Source organism: Gymnoscopelus microlampas, assembly GCF_963454915.1.
Source record: "Gymnoscopelus microlampas genome assembly, chromosome: 3".
Lineage (NCBI taxonomy): Eukaryota > Metazoa > Chordata > Actinopteri > Myctophiformes > Myctophidae > Gymnoscopelus > Gymnoscopelus microlampas.
This window is the reverse complement of record NC_139940.1, coordinates 40,345,436-40,366,043: the sequence shown is the minus strand read 5'-3', so window position 1 is coordinate 40,366,043 and position 20,608 is coordinate 40,345,436. Positions and strand designations below refer to the sequence as shown.

The following is a 20,608-nucleotide window of genomic DNA, read 5'->3' as shown; positions in this document are numbered from 1 at the left end:
GCCTACACATATACGCTCACGTTTGCGCATTCATTGTTCGCCTTTGAAATCTTAATTATGATGCGTCCTGTGATTGATTGATTGAATACTTTATTTAGCAGTTTGCAAAAAAAGGCACAGAAAGTACAGTTCTATACAAGGTCTGCTAAAAGGATTAAACCCAAGAAAGCACTATATGGCTTGTTTCCATTGGGGTCCTGTGTGATCAATTCATCGAAACAATTAATGACAGACAAACAGAGGCAATCTTAATTACGATGCGTCCTGTGTCCCTCAGAACTGATGTCTGTCCTCTTATCAGGAATGCTGTGGATTGGAAACACCGCGGAGAAATAATTAGCGTGAAACCAACGCAACGGGGGAATGGCTTCTCAAGAGCTGCTTTCCATAGATAAGGAAGACGGACAACCACCCGACGATGCTCCGCGTGTCGGCAGCGTTTCCAGCCCAACACTACACGGTGGCAGGTCGAGCCGCTCAACAGGAGACGCGCTCAGCGTCTCCAGAGGACGCGGAGGATGCATCCCGGCGGCGGCGCAGCGGGAACGCTGCCGGGGACGCTGTAATTCAGCACCAAGGACAGCGCCCGCGCCGGGCGCTGTCCTTGGTGCTGAATTACAGCGTCCCCGGCAATTACTAGGTCACCTCGGGGAGGAGAAAGCGCAAATCTGCTGCGACGAGGAATTGGAGACCTCGTTCACTTACATCGATGAGAACGTTAACCTGCGACTAGCCAGCAGCCCGGCGGGGACGGGTTGCAACGGCCTCCACAACAAAGCCACCAAGTGCAATGGCGACAGCAGCTGCCTCGTCGAGGCGTTACCGGCGGACCTATCGCTCATGATGTCCGAGGACGATCTCCTCTCCTCTTCCGCAGGGGACGGTTCTGGCTCTTCTTCTGTAGACTATGGGTTCATCAGTGCCGTCACGTTCCTGGTGACTGGGATCTCCTTGGTGGTGATATCCTACGCGGTGCCCCGTGATGTGGCGGTGGTGGATCGCGAGAGTGACGTGTCGGCCAGGGAGATGGAGCGTCTGGAGATGGAGAGCGCCCGGGTGGGGGCTCACCTGGACAGGTGCGTGATAGCGGGCCTGTGTCTGCTCACGCTGGGCGGCGTGGTGCTCTCCACGCTGCTGATGGTGTCCATGTGGAAGGGGGAGTTGTACAGGAGAAAGCTGTTGGCTTATTCCAAACGCTCGACCAAACTGTATGGCTCTATGAACCTAAAGCCAAGACCCTGCAGTCCCACTCAGTCTTTGGCACACGTGCCACTGGAAGACGAAATAGAAGAGACTTTGACCTAGAAATTGAATGAATGAATGAATGAAACTTTTTTCATGTGTTATTATGGCATAAAACCGAGCCAACATTTGATATATAGCTGGTACGGTATAATGCATTTGCAAACATCATAATACAGTTTAAATGCCAAGTGCAATTCAATACAGACCCATACAAGTTGTATGGTTTTTGTGGATGACTAAAACAATGCTGTATATCATTACTAACAGAATGGATAACAATATACTCTGATGTCAACAAGTGAGAAAAAAACTAAAGATATCAAATTGTTCCCATAAGCATGGCTGCAGAACATAGCCTACTGTACTGTAAATGAGCAGCAAACCTTTTAACAACTTTGTGTCACAAATATTGGACCATATTTTTATGTACCCTAATGCAATCCCAGAGAGTTGTCATTTATTATTAAGGCTATCCATATTTAATGTGAATATGTCCAACAGTGAAATGCTGCATACACACTCTTTTCAGAGAGAGGTGAAAGTGTCAGTCTTAATGGGTGCGGACAGTAAAATCCTGAGTGATGATTTAACTCTGAGAGTAAAAATTGATTTTCCTGCGCAGACAGTAAGGGCAGAGAGGTATTTAGTCTGCTTTAAAGTATGATTTACTTCACTTTTACAGGTTTGAAAAACCTGTAAGGGTTTTTTTACCCCCATATTTTCAAAATTATATTATTTTCCCATTTATTCCATATTTACATGCACTCTCAGAGTTAAAAATAACACATTGAGGATTTCACTGTGTATCAGGTCCAAAATGGCAGGATATTATGCTCAGTGATGCATGTGGTAATATCCAGTGGCAGTTGCTCTGGTGGTGCAGTGCTGAGCTAAGCTAGTGAACCCAGGTCCATGTCGTTTTGATTGTAGTGAGCAGTGTGACTGCCTTTGGCAGCAATGGCACCTAACTAACAGTACCACCAGCCTCCTCTCCTCCCTCCATTCCTTCTTCTGACACCAGCCCGCCTCCCACCTCCTCCTTTCTCTTCTTGTTGATCTGTCAACAGCGTCTGACTCTGCAGTGTATGTTCTATCTACACCCGTGGTTCTTAAACGTGTGGGTCGGGTCCCCACATGCTTTTGGGGGACAATTTTAATACCTACAAAAAAAAACATGGAAAGAAAAAGATCATCAATGCATCAAATGTAATCAACAAACTATAAGAACTGGTCAAAACTGGTCAAACATTGGCCAAATTGTCAATTGATATAAGAAAGAGTCAATTTTTTTGAAAATTGCCAATCTACAAGCTCACAATGCCTTCCAATGCCCCCGCATTGTGAGCTTGTAGATCTGCTACTTTCACAATATTTATCTGTGGTACCGAGTCAAACTAAATTGAATGCCCCAACTCTTATATTCCAAGTGCTTATCAGGGTGAGGGGTCCTCAGTTCAAATATGATTATTTTGGGGGGTTACAGCCTGAAAAGGTTGAGAACCACTGAGAACCACTACTCCACTGATTCCCAACCCTCATTGATATACATTAGGTCACAGACACCCATTTGATAGTACTGTTGGGTCCATTTGGTTCTTAACGATCAATAATTCACCTGGGGACCCCCCCCCCCCCGAACCCCCCACCCCCAAGGACCCCACATTGAGAACCACTGTATAACCTACGCTGTGCAATACCTATATGATAAGAGAGTAAAGGGATGGGTCCTGTCTGACTTACACCAAGTGTGCCTACATAATTTACAGTTTAATACATCACTCCCCCCCCCCCCTCTCTCTCTCTCTCTCTCTCTCTCTCTGTCTGTGTTTTCAATTCCTTACCGCCTTTGTCCCTCTTACTCTACAGACAGTATCAAGATCTAGAGAAGAAGGGTATCATACGTTTAAAAGGTTATATTCAATGTTAATGATTTGCTGAGTGCTGACCATAATTTAGCAGAGGAATATATAATGAAGCAAAGAGCTTGCCATTGCTAAAGAGCTTTTTAGACGTGAGGAATAGCCCCGTTTTATGGAAACAAGCCAAAATCCCGAGCCAAAGTGCTGAAGGAGCATCGCTGAAAAACATCTTGTTCTCTGAAGCGCAGCCATTTCCATGAACCTTGCCACCAGTTGTTTTGTTTCAGTTTTTCCCCTGGGAGTTCTCTGTATTGTCTGAAGACTCCTGCAAAGCAGGCTACTTTTATTTAGACTCACCACAAAAGCAAAGCAATTTTACGGACATGCAATTTACATTTTCAATTCATGCTGACGTTCTCGGCCACTAAAATTGAACAGAAGTACCAATGTCTGTTGTAACGATTCAAGTATAGCAAATGGTGTCCTGTTACCTTGGTTTCTCTCCTCATCTTTTCATTCCCCAGGCAGCGGCCACGTGACAAAAATTCAAGGCTTATATTCAAAACGACATGAGTCAGCCTACATTAATGAGTCGCTTAGACAGGCTGATTACTCAACAGCTCGGGGCCAAGCTATTGTTGTGCTTTCATTCAACTGTGTTGCTTCTCCGTATACTGACAGGAGGAATTACAACATGCAGAGAGACCACTGGATGATTTTACTAGACTGAACAGGCTTGGGACACCGCTAGTTGGAATGAAGCGCTTAGGGACACTTTTCTATGAGAGAGGGAAAATGTATTATAAGTAGAAATTAAAAGCCTGACTAATATCCTGTGAGACTGTGGGGTTATCATTTTGAAACAATCATTTGTTTGTTTGGGAGGAGAAGTAACTGCTGCATGAAGCAATGATCATTGAGTCTTTCTATAGCTTGCCATTCGCTCACTGTGGCCCGCCGGGAGCCGACAAGTCTGTGCATCCGTGACCAACTGCCATTGAGTTTCTAAATGGCAGTGAAATGCCACATGAAGAGGTTTCCAGGAAAGGTAATAACATCAGAGAATGAGGCAACAATGTCCTGTCCTGTTCTTCTCTCAGAAGCGTATCTGTAGATACCCTGCCAGGCAGCAGGCCTGCAGCACTGCTACAACACTTCACTCAGCAGGGAGTCCTGAACATCACAGACCATGTGGGGTTCTGGCTGGGAACACCTGGAGGCCTGACTTAACGTGTGCCGCTTGCCATCTAGAGCTAGCCAACTCTCTCTCTCTCTCTCTCTCTCTCTCTCTCTCTCTCTCTCTCTTCTCTTTCTCTTTCTCTCTCTCTCTCTCTCTCTCTCTCTCTCTCTCTCTCTCTCTCTCTCTCTCTCTCTCTCTCTCTCTCTCTCTCTCTCTCTCTCTCTCTCTCTCTCTCTCTCTCTCTCTCTCTCTCTCTCAGACACACACTATAATCGTCCTATCAACCAGCTGTCCAGCTATTTATCTACCACCAGTGATGGAAAAAGTACTCCAATTTCTTTACTACTTTAAAAGTATAAATTCCACAAGGTAGAAATACTCTGTTACAAGTAAAAGTCCGGTATTCAAAATTGACTTGAGTAAAAGTACAAAAGTATTGGCATCAAATTATACTTAAAGTACCAAAAGAAGTACTCATCGCACAATATTTGCATGTTTTATAATAATAATCAAAATCTACAAAGTAACTAAATTGTAGTGGAGAAGAAGTAAAAGTATTGACAATTGGTACATTTAACAAAAGAATGTAATTAGTTACTTTACACCACTGTCTACCACTTACTTTATTGCATATGCTGTAATTTTGCTCATGGCTCACAATAACAATGTCGTAATCTCACATCTTATGAGCAGAGACCTTATGAGAGAGAAGGGAGACGTTAGTGACTGATTGATTACTTTGTATTGCAGCAATGCCAAGGACATTTTTATCACCTGTACTTCGCTCAGTCAGTACTGCATGCATTCCAAAGTGCCATCATCTGTCGGTGAGTGTGGCAAACTACAAAAAACTGCAGACATCAAAGAACTTAATTTGCAATGTAATGTACTGTAGGTTTTCAGTTACACTATGCCTCTCTATTTCCCTTTCTCTCGTCCTGTTTACCCCCTCCTCTAGCCCCCCCCCCCCCCCCCCCACCACCCACTCTCTCTTCCTTTTTATTCCCTCCCTCCTCTTTGTCCTCCCTCGTGCTTTGGCACAGCGCCTTGGAACCCCGCACCAAGCCTCTCCTCATATAGCGAGCTCCTAGATGTGTTTTCGTGGATTTAGCGGAGGATTTACTTGAAGCGACAGCGTTTCACACGTCAAAGCTCGAGTGTGTGTTTCCAGAGGTTTCATGCATAAGCTCTTTATCCTTGAGCTGTGTGCAGCTAAAACCGGCCTTATTGATATTTGGTCGGCTCCACTGTGAGCCCGTCCCTCCAGGTATCACCAGAGAGCTGCTCAGCTGCTGCCATCAGCTCATTTCCCCAACACAGTCAAATCCAGAGTGTTCATTTCACTCTGAGAGTCCATTTGTATATTCTCAGAGTTAAACTGACACTCAGGATTATACAGTGAAGGTATTATATTATTACACTCTGTCACCTCTGGCAGTGATAATGCTGCGTCTGTGTGTGTGTGTGTGTGTGTGTGTGTGTGTGTGTGTGTGTGTGTGTGTGTGTGTGTGTGTGTGTGTGTGTGTGTGTGTGCGTGTGCGTGTGCGTGTGCGTGTGCGTGTGCGTGTGCGTGTGCGTGTACGTGTGTGTGTGTGTGTGTGTGCACATTTCAGTGTCTTACATCATTAGAAGTATAGCTATAACCACTTCCCTATACTTCATTGACCTGGGTCCCCCAGGGGTCTATATTTTTCCCCCTCTACTGAAAATAGCCGTTCTATAAGCTCACAATGCTTTGCAATGTGTAGTGAGCTTCATCTGCTATTTTTGCAGAATGTTTACCTACTGTATGACATGCCCATAATAGGTTCACGTCCCGGCCCCGGTCAATGTGTCGAAGTGCCCCTGAGCAAGACACTTAACCCCTAACTGCTCCCGATACCCAGGATGGGTTAAATACAGATACCACTATAGAGAGCCCTCAACATGCGATTCAAATTGGGGGTTGATTATATGTTGACTTCATGATATGATGTAAAAAATTAAAAAGGCCCCTACCACTAATTTTGGAAGCCAAACAATGTGTGTCAGTCACGTGACACTCATTGTCACATCCCGACTCCCGAGATCATTGGTACCTAATTTGTAGGTTACAAGCAAGACACTTAACCCCTAACTGCTCCCGATACACAGGATGGGTTAAATACAGATACCACATTTCACTGTATGCATATAGTGATACATACCACAAAGGAGTGTGGACTAAATGATTAATTATTATAACTAGAAAGGTGCGCTCATGGAGTACATATCTCTGCAGGTCAGAAGTGAAAATGCTTTTGGAGGTGCGCTCTATAGAGAGCCCTCAACATGCGATTCAAATTGGGGGTTGATTATATGTTGACTTCATGATATGATGTAAAAAATTAAAAAGGCCCCTACCACTAATTTTGGAAGCCAAACAATGTGTGTCAGTCACGTGACACTCATTGTCACATCCCGACTCCCGAGATCATTGATACCTAATTTGGTGAAGATTGGTCAAAACAAAATCTATTTGGCATTTGTTTTGTAAAAAAGGCACCTCCCACAGCTTTTGGAAGACATTATAGCCAATTGCTATGGAATATCACGTTATCCTACTTGTAAAAATACTCTGCTATGATGAATATGTTGTTTAACATGGTTTTCCAACATGAATCACATTACTCCATCGATAATCTCTCAAAACAGATTATGCTATTACCAAACAAGTTCCCGGATTTCTCCAATTCAATTCAATTCAATTCAATTCAATTCAATTCAATTCAATTCAATTCAATTCAATTCAATTCAATTCAATTCAATTCAATTCAATTCAATTCAATTCAATTCAATTCAATTCAATTCAATTCAAACGTTATTCCAAACACTCAGGGGGTCCATAGAGTACAAACAAATAGAGACAAAACACATACGAATACATGAAACCGTTAAAAAACATTAAATCATAAATAGAGGCTGACTCTCCAGTGTTTACGCAGCCTGGATGAGTACAGGAGACAGCTCTTCCCAGGATTGACTATCCTCAATAATACTGTTGCTGGACTCATCCAGGCGAGACATGAATCCATACATAGAGTGCCTTAAGAGAGCCTCACATGTATGGATTCCACAGGTTACAAACAGGTGACTGCAGAATTTCTGGATTCAAGACTATTTTGGGAGGTAGAGATAGAACCAGACCCAGTGTTAGTCATCCTGAGAGTATTGGAAGGGATGAAGAAACTACAAGTAACACCTGCTGTCATACTGTCTTATCACTGCAAAAAAATGGATACTCTTATTTTGGAAGAAGAAAGAGGTGCCCACAGTCAAGCTTTGGCTCAATGAGAAAGATACACTTTTTGAGAAGATTTGGAAGCCTTTACTCTCCTTTCTGAAAAGGTGAAGTAAGCTAAATCGTGCTGATGATCCGAGTCATGAGTGATATGGGGCAGCACTCCTGGTATGGGGAGGTGTGTGTGTCTGAGGGCCACTTTAAGCCTCTGCATGCAACCTTTCTTGTATGTGCACCACAAATAAGCTGTATACATGGGAGTGCAAAATGCTTTAAAAGTGCACACTTGACAGGACCCGAACACACATTGAACCTGCGAAGCACCATATTAGCCTGGGCATAAAGAGACAATGTGTAGCAAGTTGAGTGAGTTTTGGAGAAAATAAAATCTCTGTTTTGAAGAACAGTAAAGAGATAATTTTACTGTCCATAACTGACATATTTTAAAGGGATCGTTCACCCAATCAATTTCTTATTTTCGATCAATTACACACCCTATGAAGCCTTGATTTTGTTGTTTTCGTCGCATTCCTGAGCCAATAATTTGATGACGGGAGACTCTTTAAGTCTCCGCCAGTGATCAAATGATTGGCTGAGGAATGCGTCAAAAACCAAAGAATCTCCATGATTTCAAGGCTTCATGGGGTGTGTAATTGATAGAAAATAAGTCATTTTGGGGGTGAACTACTCCTTTAAGGTGAGTAAGAGACTCCAAACTTTGTAACTTGATTATTACTCATAACTGCATACAAAAAGCCAAACACCCCAGGGATATGACATCATCATTAGGGCTCATTGTACTGTAACTGTCGACTGCTGAGGCAGTTGCTCAGGATGCACTTAGTAGTCTGGCTATGTTTTTCTGTTAGGGTGCTTGCAGCTACATCAGTTTGCATTGTTCAGCCTTTCTAGGCCTGATCATGTGGTTTCATTTTTACACTAAATTAGTATTAAACGCTCGTGCAAAAAACAGGTTCATGTTATGACCCATGACTTTGTTATATGTTATGACTGACTTTGGAGAGATCCCCCCTCCCTGCCTATTTGGCACTGCTTTTCTCTCCTGCTGTTGTGTTTTGGAATACTCAATGGTTCAGTGGTTTATTATGCTGTGTGTAGTAAGACATATTGTTTCCACTGGACAATGCCCATTCTTACAGACAGCACCACCACGCATGCTGCTCCATGACAAATGGATTCACATTTCTGGTTGGCCATGTCAGGGTGGCGGTCTAGAGAAGCACTTTGTCACTCGCTTTAGTGGCCAGACACAGTGCTCTCCCTGAGCTGCACCATCCATCCTTCAGCCTGCCATACCCAGACACAAGAATGTCTATGAAGCCATTTCCTGTGTTGTCCTTGGCACTTAAAATTACTTTCTCGGGCAGCTAAACTATCAGTCTGCTAACTGCTATGGTAGGCGAAAGAGGAAATGAGGTGATTGTTTGGGTCAATCTTACAGTAAAACCACTTAACCACTGCAAGGAGGCAGCAGAGGGTAAATCTCTCTTCTGTCCTCTGACTCTCTCCTCTCTGTCCATCTCTCTCTGTCTCTCGCTGTCTCACTGTGTGTGTGTGCGTGCGTGCGTGCGTGCGTGCGTGCGTGCGTGCGTGCGTGCGTGCGTGCGTGCGTGCGTGCGTGCGTGCGTGCGTGCGTGCGTGCGTGTGCGTGTGCGTGCGCGTGCGTGCGTGTGCCTGCAGAGTTGCAAAGCTGCCATTTACATTGGGCAGTGAATTTTATATGGGCAGTTTGCTACACTGTAAATGGCTGAGTGTTCATTTAACTGAGAATGAACCCCTTTGCACTCGCTTTAAAGTCCCCCTCCAGACAAGTTTGTAAAAACACTCTGCTGTGATGAATATGTTGTTTAACATGGTTTTCCCACATGAAAAGTAAAAAAAATAACCTCACTCAGGGTACGGTCACATCGAACTATGACTGCAGACTGATAAACGCAGGTTGTTTTGTGCAGCCAGAGCAGCCTAAAAAACGGAGTAGCTTGCAGTGCCTTCTGTCTTGGCGTTGCCAGGCCGGTCTGTCTTCGACTCATCCGATTGGACAAAGGGGGAAAGCAACAACTGTCTCGAGCAATATAACAAGTTTAAATCCCTTTTAAAAACCCATTTCTACAGAATGGCCTTTTTAACTCCTTGAGATAAATCTTGTATGTTATTGCTCTGTTGTTCTATTATAAACTTAACATATTACTGTTTTTTCATTATTGCATTGTTGTTGTTTGATTGCTGTTTTGATTGTTCAAGCACTATGTAACATTGGAGGCGCCCTGGAGCATAGAACGCATATCATGCGCAAGGTTTTCCGCAAAACACGGAAAACAGCGCAAGGCCAACAAACCGCTCCATTCCCATTGAAAAGCGTTTGGCAGAATCCGCTGCATAGGCAGAATCAAAGTTTGGTGTGACTGTACCCTCATTGAGAGATTCTTGATCTATGAATATTCAAATATGCAAATATCACAGGTCTCTCCCTGCTGCTGCTGAAATCATAGTGGTTTCAGGTCTCAGCAAGTGGCTAATTTGCATATTGGACCATGATAGGTTCACAGGGTTGGTGACATCACACCAATGCAATGCCTCAGATTGTGAGGAAGAACATATAAGCTCCCCGCCTCCAGTGGAAGACTGTGAAAAGAGCTTTCTGGTGGCAAGTCCTGCACATACAAAAATATGCATATAATCAAGTCATGTCTCCAAGCAGGAAAAACATGTTTTTTTGGTGGAGGGGGACTTTAAGTGGGTTTTGCCTTTTTCAAACAATGTATGTGCAAAATGGGCAATGGAAACACCTTTGTCAAATAAGTTCTGTCATAGCAAACATTTAACTCACATGCCTGATCAGCTGTTTCCGCTGTTGGCGTCTTCCTAGATATTCCCACAATGTCTGAAATCATGGCTGGTAGCAACAACAGGGAGGCCTACGTGTGGACTGAAGAGGGATACCTCAGTCTCAGCCATTAAAAAACTTGCCCAGTTGAAATATATTCCTGAAGACCTCTCTCTTTTTCTTAGATGGCCATGGTGACTGGTTTTGTTTCTGGTTCACAACCCACAACCTCTACTTCTTCTACTGTTTATTACAGCCATGTGTAATGTAGCCTATACCGCCAACTTCTGACCAATTGATGGAAACACGCCTACGTTTTCTTTTTAGTTTTTTTCCCCAAAATTTCAAAACAATTTGTTTCAAATTTGCTTAACAATTTAGGGAAACGCAGCTACAGACAAAGTGCCTTAGATAGGAATATATACATGTACCACTGAATCAGATGCTTCCTTGGCTTAGCAGACATTAGCATGCTAATGAACGGCACAAACAGATAAATTGCATGATCGCTTAACCTCCTGATCCCCTCCCTCTGCTTTCTTCCTCCTGTTGTGAATCAGGCGGTCTTGCCTATCCTCTGCGCTCCTCTTAATTTGATTTGTATCAAATTGCTAATGCAGTTACTGTATATGTCATGCATGGCTCCGTGTGTATGTGTGTTTCCCCCATTATGCCCGTGCATTTACCTCTAATTACAGTGAATAATGATTGCTTGCTGGTTTCTACTGTGGGAAATAAGTGGACCAGAACACAACCTTTAGACAGCCATCTATAGTGAGCCAAAGGAACTGTATGTCTCATCTCATCCGGCAGAAACCAGGACCAACGCTTGACTAACAAAACAATGCAGACGGATAGGCATCCTGAGTCATCTGGCACGGTCATCCCTAAACGCGATCCACATTGTGTGCATACGCGTGTGCATTGTGTGGGCTTGCGTGCATGTGTGTGACCTTGCGTGTCCGCTTGTTGTGTGCTTGCATGCATGTGCATGAGGCGCGTGTGCATGTGATTAACAACACCAAATGTACTGTATACTGGCTGCATAAGAGTTGGTGCTCGTCCATTCACTGTGCCTCATGTGTGTGTGTGTGGTTTCCCAGCCACCTCCAATGCACTACACGGCTCACGGCTTCAACATGGCCTGCTGACAGCCGGAGAGAAAGGAGAGTACACAATCAGCTCTGTTTAGACTAGAAGCCAGGCAGGCTGATAGGGGATAGGCCCCTGGATGGAGTCAGTGGTGTCAGGTCTGAGTCTGGGTCTGGGGCCCGGGCGGAGCCCCATGAGCTGGAGACTGGAAGCAGGCGCAGGCTCGAGCTGATTGTCTGCGCTGCGTTCCATTTACTCCCAGTGTTGTGTTACCAGGGAACATGGGACTGGTGAGAGATGATACCGGCCAGTGGGAGAGAGCCAGCAGGATGTGGAGAAGAGGGATGCTGACAGGCTTGAAGGCGCACGCACCAACACGCACAAACACGCACACAACACACAAGCTTTGCGCGGTCGTCACGCTAGTGCATGCGTGTGCGCAGGCACGCTGTCTGTTTGTGTCCACAGTCCAATGCAAGGCTTTTGTTTTCTCTCTCTTGTTTTTTGCTTTTGTTTGTGTCTTTGCCCATTTGATTTTTCCTTTTCAACATGCATGGTGCACAAAAGCTGGGCTGAAACAGCTGGAAATGATTCTGCTGATGGGGAAATAATTGTTTAATGGTCCGAACATTATAATTTTGTTTACCAACCATAATCTACTGTACTATTGTGCTCATTGTAGATTATGTTGAGTGAAGGCAGGAGCAGCCCATACCAGGAGAGAGCAGTCGTTGTCATGAATGAAAGCAAATCTTAACACACAGCATTTTATGACACTGTAAACACTCTAAACGTTTACCCAATCAACACATTAAAGCAACACTCCACATGTTGTTGTGCATGTATGTGTTTCAAAGGTATAGGGAACAGGAACTCAGAATAATGTAATGTAATAATAACATAGGAGTCTGTCTGCTTTGATGACTGCAGTCATCCTGAAGATGGCAGCATGAGACCTCGCAAATAGAATCTAGCGGCCTGAACTCCCAGCATCACTTTTGCTGCCCTGGCAGGATCCTGATGCTCAGAGAAAAAGCTCTGCCTGTGAAATGCAGAGCTTTATAATTCACGTTGGACAACAAAAAGAAGAAGACATAGAGTGGTAAAACAAATGTCCAGTTAAAGTTCAAGTTGAAGGTTTGAGCTATAGAAACCAGCCACTGCACAGCCCCCCCCCCCCCCCTCACCCCCCTTCAGTGCATTCATTTGTCGGCAATGTATTCAGTTAGCCCATGAGTACATTTATGAATGCAGAGACACAACTTCCTCCTAGAGCTTTCCTCTGAGAAACCCTTCCATCCCCAGTGTGGTATTGTGCAACATCTGGCTCCGTCTGAGTATTGATCTTGGCTGGGGTCAAAATGGGAGGCCTAGTGTGAGTTTTAAGTGCACAGGTCCTTCAAGAGGACCTTTTGTTTGTCCCACTGTGCATTTACCATCAAGTGTTGCTTGAGAGAGAGAGAGAGAGAGAGAGAGAGAGAGAGAGAGAGAGAGAGAGGGGGGGGGGGGGGGTGGGGGGGGGGAGGGAGCGAGAGAGAGAGAAAGAGAGAGAGAGAGAGAGAGAGAGAGAGAGAGAGAGAGAGAGAGAGAGAGAGAGAGAGAGAGAGAGAGAGAGAGAGAGAGAGGGAGGGAGGGAGGGGGAGAGAGCGAGAGAGAGAGAGAAAGAGAGAGGGAGAGAGAGTTGGTCCCACAGGAGATCCACCGGCCAGCAGCTGAATAATTCATCCCGGCCAATAGCTCTTCAGAGCACCAGGAGTCTGGGATGATGGGAGACTATAAAACACTCAAGCACCTCCTTAGATCTCTTCCCATGTCTTTCACTCTCTCTCTCTGTGTCTGTACTGTATACAAACACCCCTCCTTTCCCTTTCTCCTATATCTTGTTATATTTTGTGTATCTTTTCCTCTCCTCTCCTCTCCTCTCCTCTCCTCTCCTCTCCTCTCCTCTCCTCTCCTCTCCTCTCCTCCTCACAGGTTTCTTTCGTTACCTTTATGCCACAGCAATGGAAAGTGTTTTGCAACCGATATACAGACGATGATGCCTAGGATCTGATGTCTTAACACAATAATACCTCCACCCTGCCCCCTCCCTCCCCCCTCCTTGGTCTGCCGTGAAGGAGGCTCTTTGCGGGAAACACTAGCATACAATCCTATCTGCTCACATCTCAGGTTTCCCAGTGGCACAGCAGCACCCTGATGCAGCAAGGCGATGCGTTATCATCATTCTAACCTTCAGAGTTTGCCCCCCACCCGTTCTCTTGCTTAATTTGTACTTTGTTGTTGTATGACAATGTTGCTCGCTGGGAATGCCAGATCTACAAATCACCCTTCTGCATTCCTCTCTTCTCCTCCCCCGTCTCGCCTTGTAACAATGCACTTAACCGGGAACAGATCGTGCAGTAATTGGACAAGCAGGAATTGAAATTTTGTATGTTCAAACACGTGCTTCGACATGAAAGAAGTCCAGCAGAACAGCGAAGCTGTCGAGCTGCCGCTGCGAGCACGTCTTTGTACTGACATCATGGATAAACTACCAGCTAAAGATGGGATTTGTTCTGAAACTTTCTAAATGATACTGTACCCCCCCTTTCCAATGAAAAACATCTGGACCTATCAAGTAGCAGCTGTGAGCCCCCTCCCTCAGAAGACATCCTACTGACAAAGCTTCATGTCTTGAGTGACTCCACTCAAAAAAAAAGGAGGCGTCGTGTTACATCATGACGCCTTGTGAGCTTGTAGATCGGATTTCTTTGCTGCACGACACTATCATAATATGATAGTGTCGTGCAGCGAAGAAAGCCGTCATATTATGACAAAGTAAAATAGGGCATAAGTGGTTCCACTTGCCCATGCCTATGTTCCCTCGGTCTATGTTCCCTGAGTTTAGGATTAGGCTTGGTTAGTGTTGGTGTTAGTTTTGAGGGAACATAGGGCTGAGGGAACATACTGTAGGTACGCTCCCGTTAAACTTGAGAGTTGATAAACAACCGTAGCTGCACCCAGCAGCATCGGAGACCTGAAGAGAGTGGTAGGGTAATGAGAGACGTTCTTACTGACACGAGGAGTGTAATCCCGTATTCACTTTGCGAACAGGTCGGCATGTCTACAGGGAGAAGAACATGATCACAACATGATGTGCTTTTGCTGATTTGCAAGGCGGCTTTTATTACTTGCTTTGTCATCTTTCACCTTGATTCAGTGTAAAAACCCCACCAACCCCAAATGCTGCACAATGGTCTACTGTCAGCTCCTGGCCTTGATGGAAAGTTTCTTTGTTTCTGTTATGGCTGTCCTAATGATTAACTCTGGATGATGTAATTAAGTCCTTTGAGTCGACAACACATTGAGGCTAATATAGATTGGAAGGCTAAAATCAGACTCGATATACTGCCGATCCATTACATCACCCCATTCTGCACTGTTATTCATATTTTGCAAAGTAATTGAGGCTGGCTTGCGGATGATGTCATCCAAACAGAGGACTTCCATTCAGGAGTTCTTTTGTTGCTCCTGTTCGTGAGCGGGTTGGACTGGTCCCATCACCATAACTCTGATAAATGGACAGAGCGTGGCGAGCGTGCTTGGCCTCCGCTGAAGAGATTGGCAGGTGTTTGATATTCACGGAAGGCTACCCCCCCCAAAGCCTCCCCACCCGGTTTGTCTGTGTCTCTTAACTACAGTTCAAGACTCGGAAACCCATTTTAGAAGTTCCGGATGAGTCATCTTCGGTAGACAGAGGTGGATGGAGGTAGATATCTCCAGCCCTCCCCACTTACGAGACAAATCACCTGTCAGCCCATTTATCCACACAAATATAACAACCTCTACCACTTCTCTCTCTCTCTTTTTCACTCTACCCCCCCTCCCTCTCTCTCTCCCTCTCTCTCTCTCTCTCTCTCTCTCTCTCTCTCTTTCTGTCTCTTTCTTTGGCGTCCAAGGTTAGAGGGGTGCAGGGCGGAAGTATGGTGAGTTAAGAGTTTGTGGCGAGGGTGTTGGGGTCCAAACAAATCAGCGTCCTGCCCGGATGTCCTCCTGCCAAGGTTTCTCCATGGCTGGGTGGGTGGGGGGTGATAGAAGGGAGGAGCGGGGAATGGAGGGTGGGGGGTGTGGCACTGGGGGAGGGGGGGGGGGATGACGCGATCCCCTTTATCCCAGCCAATAAAACAGAGTGGCCGGTGAGATCTGGATCCGTACGTGCCGTCAAATTCAATAAGGTAGTGCTTTAATGTTTTCTTTTAATCAACCAAATTGCATTACACACTGCCTCCTCCGGCGGGGCTCCGCAGCAGGACAGCCACGGGACGGGGAGGGGGAGTCTGCATATTCGAGGGTGGGTGGGTGGGTTGGGTGGTGGGGGGGGGGGGTTAGGGGAGCTGGACACACTAATAGCAAATTTATACTGTGTCGTACGACAGTGCTGCTTGCCGAAAAATAAAGATGTTTGGGTTGAAAATCCTTTATTTTTGGCAAGCTTCACGGTCGTATGATGACGTATAAATTATGCTTGTGGGTGCCATTCCCGATATATATATATATATATATATATATATATATATATATATATATATATATATATATATATATACAAAACATGAAGTATATCCACAGGGCATCTCCTCTGTTCTCCTTCAATGAGGGGTGGCTGCGGGCACTGTGTGAATTCAGGGTCAGCTTGGGGACAGACAAGGTGTACAGACGGAGTACGTCATCCTGGTAATGAATGCCAGCTCAACACCGATAGTGAAGGCAGAGCACGCTCTCTCCTGGACCACAGTGACTCTTATCGTGAGCGATGCCCGAGGACATCGCCCTCCTCCTCCTCCTCTACAGTACCTCCTCTCGTCTCACCAGCCATCCTCCACTGCTGCAATCTCCTCCTTGCCCCCTCCCCTCCTCCTCCTCTTCTATCTCCTCCTCAGCCCCCACCCAATCTGTATGACTCACCCCCCGAGTGAAGGTACCATCATATATAATCTCCCAAACACTTCATCCAAAAAGAAAAAGAAAACAAAATCTTGTTATTCTCCACAACCAGAGTAGGGATTGGGTTGTTACATCTGCGTCATACATAGTAATCACCAGCCCGCCGGATTAGCTTGCCACCCTGGCCCACTAAAGTTTACAAAGGATCTTAATTCTGATTGGGGTTTTACAGGCGTACACTTGGATCAGGTCACTTGCTGTTGTGGCCTAAGGATTACAAGCCTGGCGTCACCGCTGGCCATTCATCCACGGACAGATGAGAGTTCACAGGGAGTGGTAATCTGCTGAAGAAGGCTGGCTTTTGCTTCACAGCTGACATTTAAACTTACTGTAATCATCACTCATTCAGAGTGGCCGGCCGGGGTGTTTACGTGTGAGAAGGGAGGTTTCCTGGACGCAATTAGACCTCAGCCGCGCAAAGTGGCAAAAAACTGAAGCACGATAAACAATGTCCTCTTGGGTTGTTTCATTATTATCCACGTTATGGTACATTGCGTGCTCAGACTCTGAGGAAGCGGGCAGTTTATTCAATGCTGCAGTGGCAGAACGGACATATAACTCCTGCTGAAGTGAGCTCTACTCCATTTTAAGGTCCTGTGTCTCCGTGCAGATGGCAGTAATGTGAAATGATGACTGAAGTAATGTAATTTACTATCAAACAAGACAGGGTCTAAAACAGCTTGGCTCCCATGTGGATCTCAGACATGGTAGTCCATGACATCATACGACATAGATACGTCATATGACTCCATATTTGGGCAAGGTTTCAGCCCAATCCGACCACCCTTGACTTCCATTATAAAACTAAAAATCACACCCAGTGTGAAGTGGGCGGTGTGGTCATCACAGTGATGGAAGCTCACTTGTTTTTTTTAAGTGCATAGTCCCATTTATAGGTTATTAATTTCATCATAATTTCATCATGTGTCTCGCTAGCCAATCACAGTGCTGAATAGAGTCAGCGGGGAATAGAGTCAGCGGGGGTGTCCAGGGGCCACCCATTGTGGGTGGAAGGGGTGTACAATGGGTGGCCAATCACAACGCAGGGTTTGGGGGGTACAATGGGTGGCAGCACATGTCAATGTCCCAACCTCACATATAGGGCGGCTACACCGCCCAAAAATGTAATACATTATGCGAATAAAAAAGAAATGTGGACTGTGGAGGTACTTCCTTGGCCTACTGGCAGCACGCACAAGAAATCTGGCACTGAAAGGTCCTGCGGTTTACAAGATTAGCCCCGGACAGACGAGAGACACCCATTTGTAGACGGCTTGCCTCCTACAGAGCCACACCGTAAAAACATTCTCCACAATGTGTGATAAAAGATAAAGATCTCTCTTTAAGATGGTATGCATGAGTGTTTTACCCACAATTAGATGCGATCACATCCACCAGCAGATCTGCACATCAGGGTGCCATTGCACAACAACAACAACAACAACAACAACAACAACAACAACAACAACAACAACAACAACATTAACACGCTGCATGCATCACCGTTGAACTCGCCCTGAGGTCCCAGATGGGTGGATGACTTCAGCTGCAAAGTCACTTTGACTCAGTGAATCAGGAATCAGGTAACGGGATCAGGCTTCATTAGGTGACTTCAGCCGAGCTGGCAGGCGGCCAGGTGAGCTGGACGCACAAATGGACATTGATTTTTCAATAAGGGCTCCTGAAGCTGTCAGCCAACCAGGCTATGGTGATATCTTCTCTCATGGGAATGGCCTTCTACTGCCTTGATGGCCTGACTGGCACCCGACCACAGACCACCACATCATCATCCACTCTATACCACCTTCCAACATGCCTCTACCCTGCCCCTGTGCCCCTGCACAGGTGTTGATAGCTGTGGATGGAGATCTGGATGTAAATATAATTCACTGTGCTGTGGTCTCAGTATGGTGTTGCAGTGTTGAGTTTTTTAATGGATGTCTTTGATGAGTCTGAGGCGATTTGAACCATGTTTGAAGTGATTGCACAGCTAAATAGAAAATATGAGCGTTGATCGTAGCTGTAATGTAATAAAGCGTGTGTGTGTGTGTATATATGTGTGTGCATTGTGTATTTTGTCTTTGTACGTGCATTAGTGTTTGATCTGGCTCATATAACACTGAAAGAATGCTCAGTTTTCAACATGGCAGTGGGGTGAGCGGGGTTACAATCATCCCCTCCTGTCAGGTCAGCCATATTTATCTAGTCCGGTTCTCCTTTCCCTGGCCCTTTCTGACCTAGGCCCAAAGGGGCCCTGTACCCCATAATAGTTTCCATCCATCAGGCCTCCCTCTGGGCCTGGCCTCAGCAGCCCCCACCCCCCATGTATGTAGCCCGATGGCTTCAACCTTCACTGCAGGCTGCCCTCATCCTGAACCCCTGCAGCCAGCGGGGCATCTTGGAGGAGGAGGGAGAAAATAGCCTGCACCCTAACAACTCCATAATGGTGTAAAACATTGGTTCTCAAAGTGGGGTCCGGGGACCACCAGGGGTCCTTGGGGAGGTTCCAGGGGGTCCCCAGCAAAATGTGTTAAAATAGTATCACAATCATTTTAACCCCGTAATCCAAATATTGGAATTATTTTGAATTTTCTTAACATAAGTCTTCTCTTCTGGAGGTCCCTGGCACAGATACATATCAAGTTGGGGGTACTTGGCATGAAAAAGTTTGAGAACCACTGGTGTAAAACATGCAACTGGGGAATTGTTGCATCACTCGGAGAGAAAGAGTAGGAGAAAAAAAGAATGGTTGAGCAAGGAGGACAGCAGGAATGAGAGGGAGACAAGAGGAAGGAAATAAGAAAAAGGTGCTGAAAGAGATGAAGATATAGGGAGTGGGTCCTGTTGAAATAGTCTGAACCCATCTTCTGTTGGAGAATGTCTCTAAATCATCCAGTAAAGGGGATAATACTTGAGTTTCAAGTTAAACTCACAAACAAGAAGATCATATTTATTGCAACATCAAGTTTGTAGCAGTTTGTGCTTACATGGAATGATCAGATTTCAAACTGATATGCAATGAACTGAGATGCAATCTTTACCCAGAACAGCTTGAATTAGAAGTGCAGTAAATTGTGCCAAAAGGCATAAAGGGATGCCTGCTTTTATTAATATGTGCTTTGAGAGACCATTATAAAATAAGAGCAAGATAAAAAATGAGATAATAACTATGCTGCCAAATCACCATGGTTTATGAGATTGGTAGTGATAGATAAGCAGTGGGAATGTTTTCAACCACCTGTGGTGAGTAGTTCCAGAACAGCTATGTCAGCGTTTCACTTTCCATTTAGTCCATTATTATTGGGCCATGCATCACCTCTGTCCACCTAAGGTCATGACAATGTCTCTGTTTTGTACATTGCAGAGTCTAATACTGTAAACAGCTGACACACAGGAGACAAGGAACATTGAATATGAAACTCCATCACATTTGGTGGGACTTGCCTTCCAAAAATAATCTAATTTTATAGATGAATGGAGTGTTAAAATGAAATGTCCTGCAGTTTATGTAGTGAAATCTTATATGAAAGAAAGCTTATAAATCACACTTTTGAACAGGCATGTCCAGGTGAGCAGGCCTTCATTTAGGAAATGAGCACTCCTGTATCAACAATTTTCGGCTAATAAAAACTCCAGTTCGAAATGAGTATCGGGCTGTAAAAGAATCACCTGCAGACTTCTGGAACTATTCTACCTTCTGACATCAATCAAATCACAGTTTAGTGCTCATGCTAGCCAGATTTTGATTTTTCTCTAAGGTTTATAGGAGCTTGATTTGCCAAGATAAAGTTAAAGCCATTAATCTACTTGCCCCTCCCACTCCTCACTCGTCCCTTCCAATAATCTCAATGAAATGGGCATAAATGTCTCTTTACTATGTACTTGTGAACACAGAGTAAGAGTGAAGGCATTTTATGACAGAATCTTGTGCTTTATTCAAATGTTTTCTGCCAATATCAAACTGAATAAAAGTGCAGCAGACATTTGAAACAGAGACAAAACCATGACAGTAATCACTTTCACAGTTTTCAATGTCACCGCGATGCCTTGAGGCAAAGCAGCCTCATGCTCAGTCTCCAAACAAAGTAGCCTATCGGCCTGGCCCGGATGGCTGGCGTAGCGGTCTGGGCACCTAGGCTGCTATT

At 45.1% G+C, this 20,608-nt stretch overlaps 1 protein-coding gene across 1 annotated transcript; it reads left to right on the top strand.

The window, feature by feature from the left end:
* Nucleotides 1-363: 363 nt before the first annotated feature.
* tmem74 (transmembrane protein 74) lies at nt 364-1,305 on the top strand (the record flags this gene model as incomplete). Its single annotated transcript, XM_084052335.1, has 1 exon — nt 364-1,305. One exon carries the CDS (start codon nt 364-366, stop codon nt 1,303-1,305), a length of 942 nt encoding a protein of 313 aa, XP_083908461.1.
* Nucleotides 1,306-20,608: the final 19,303 nt, after the last annotated feature.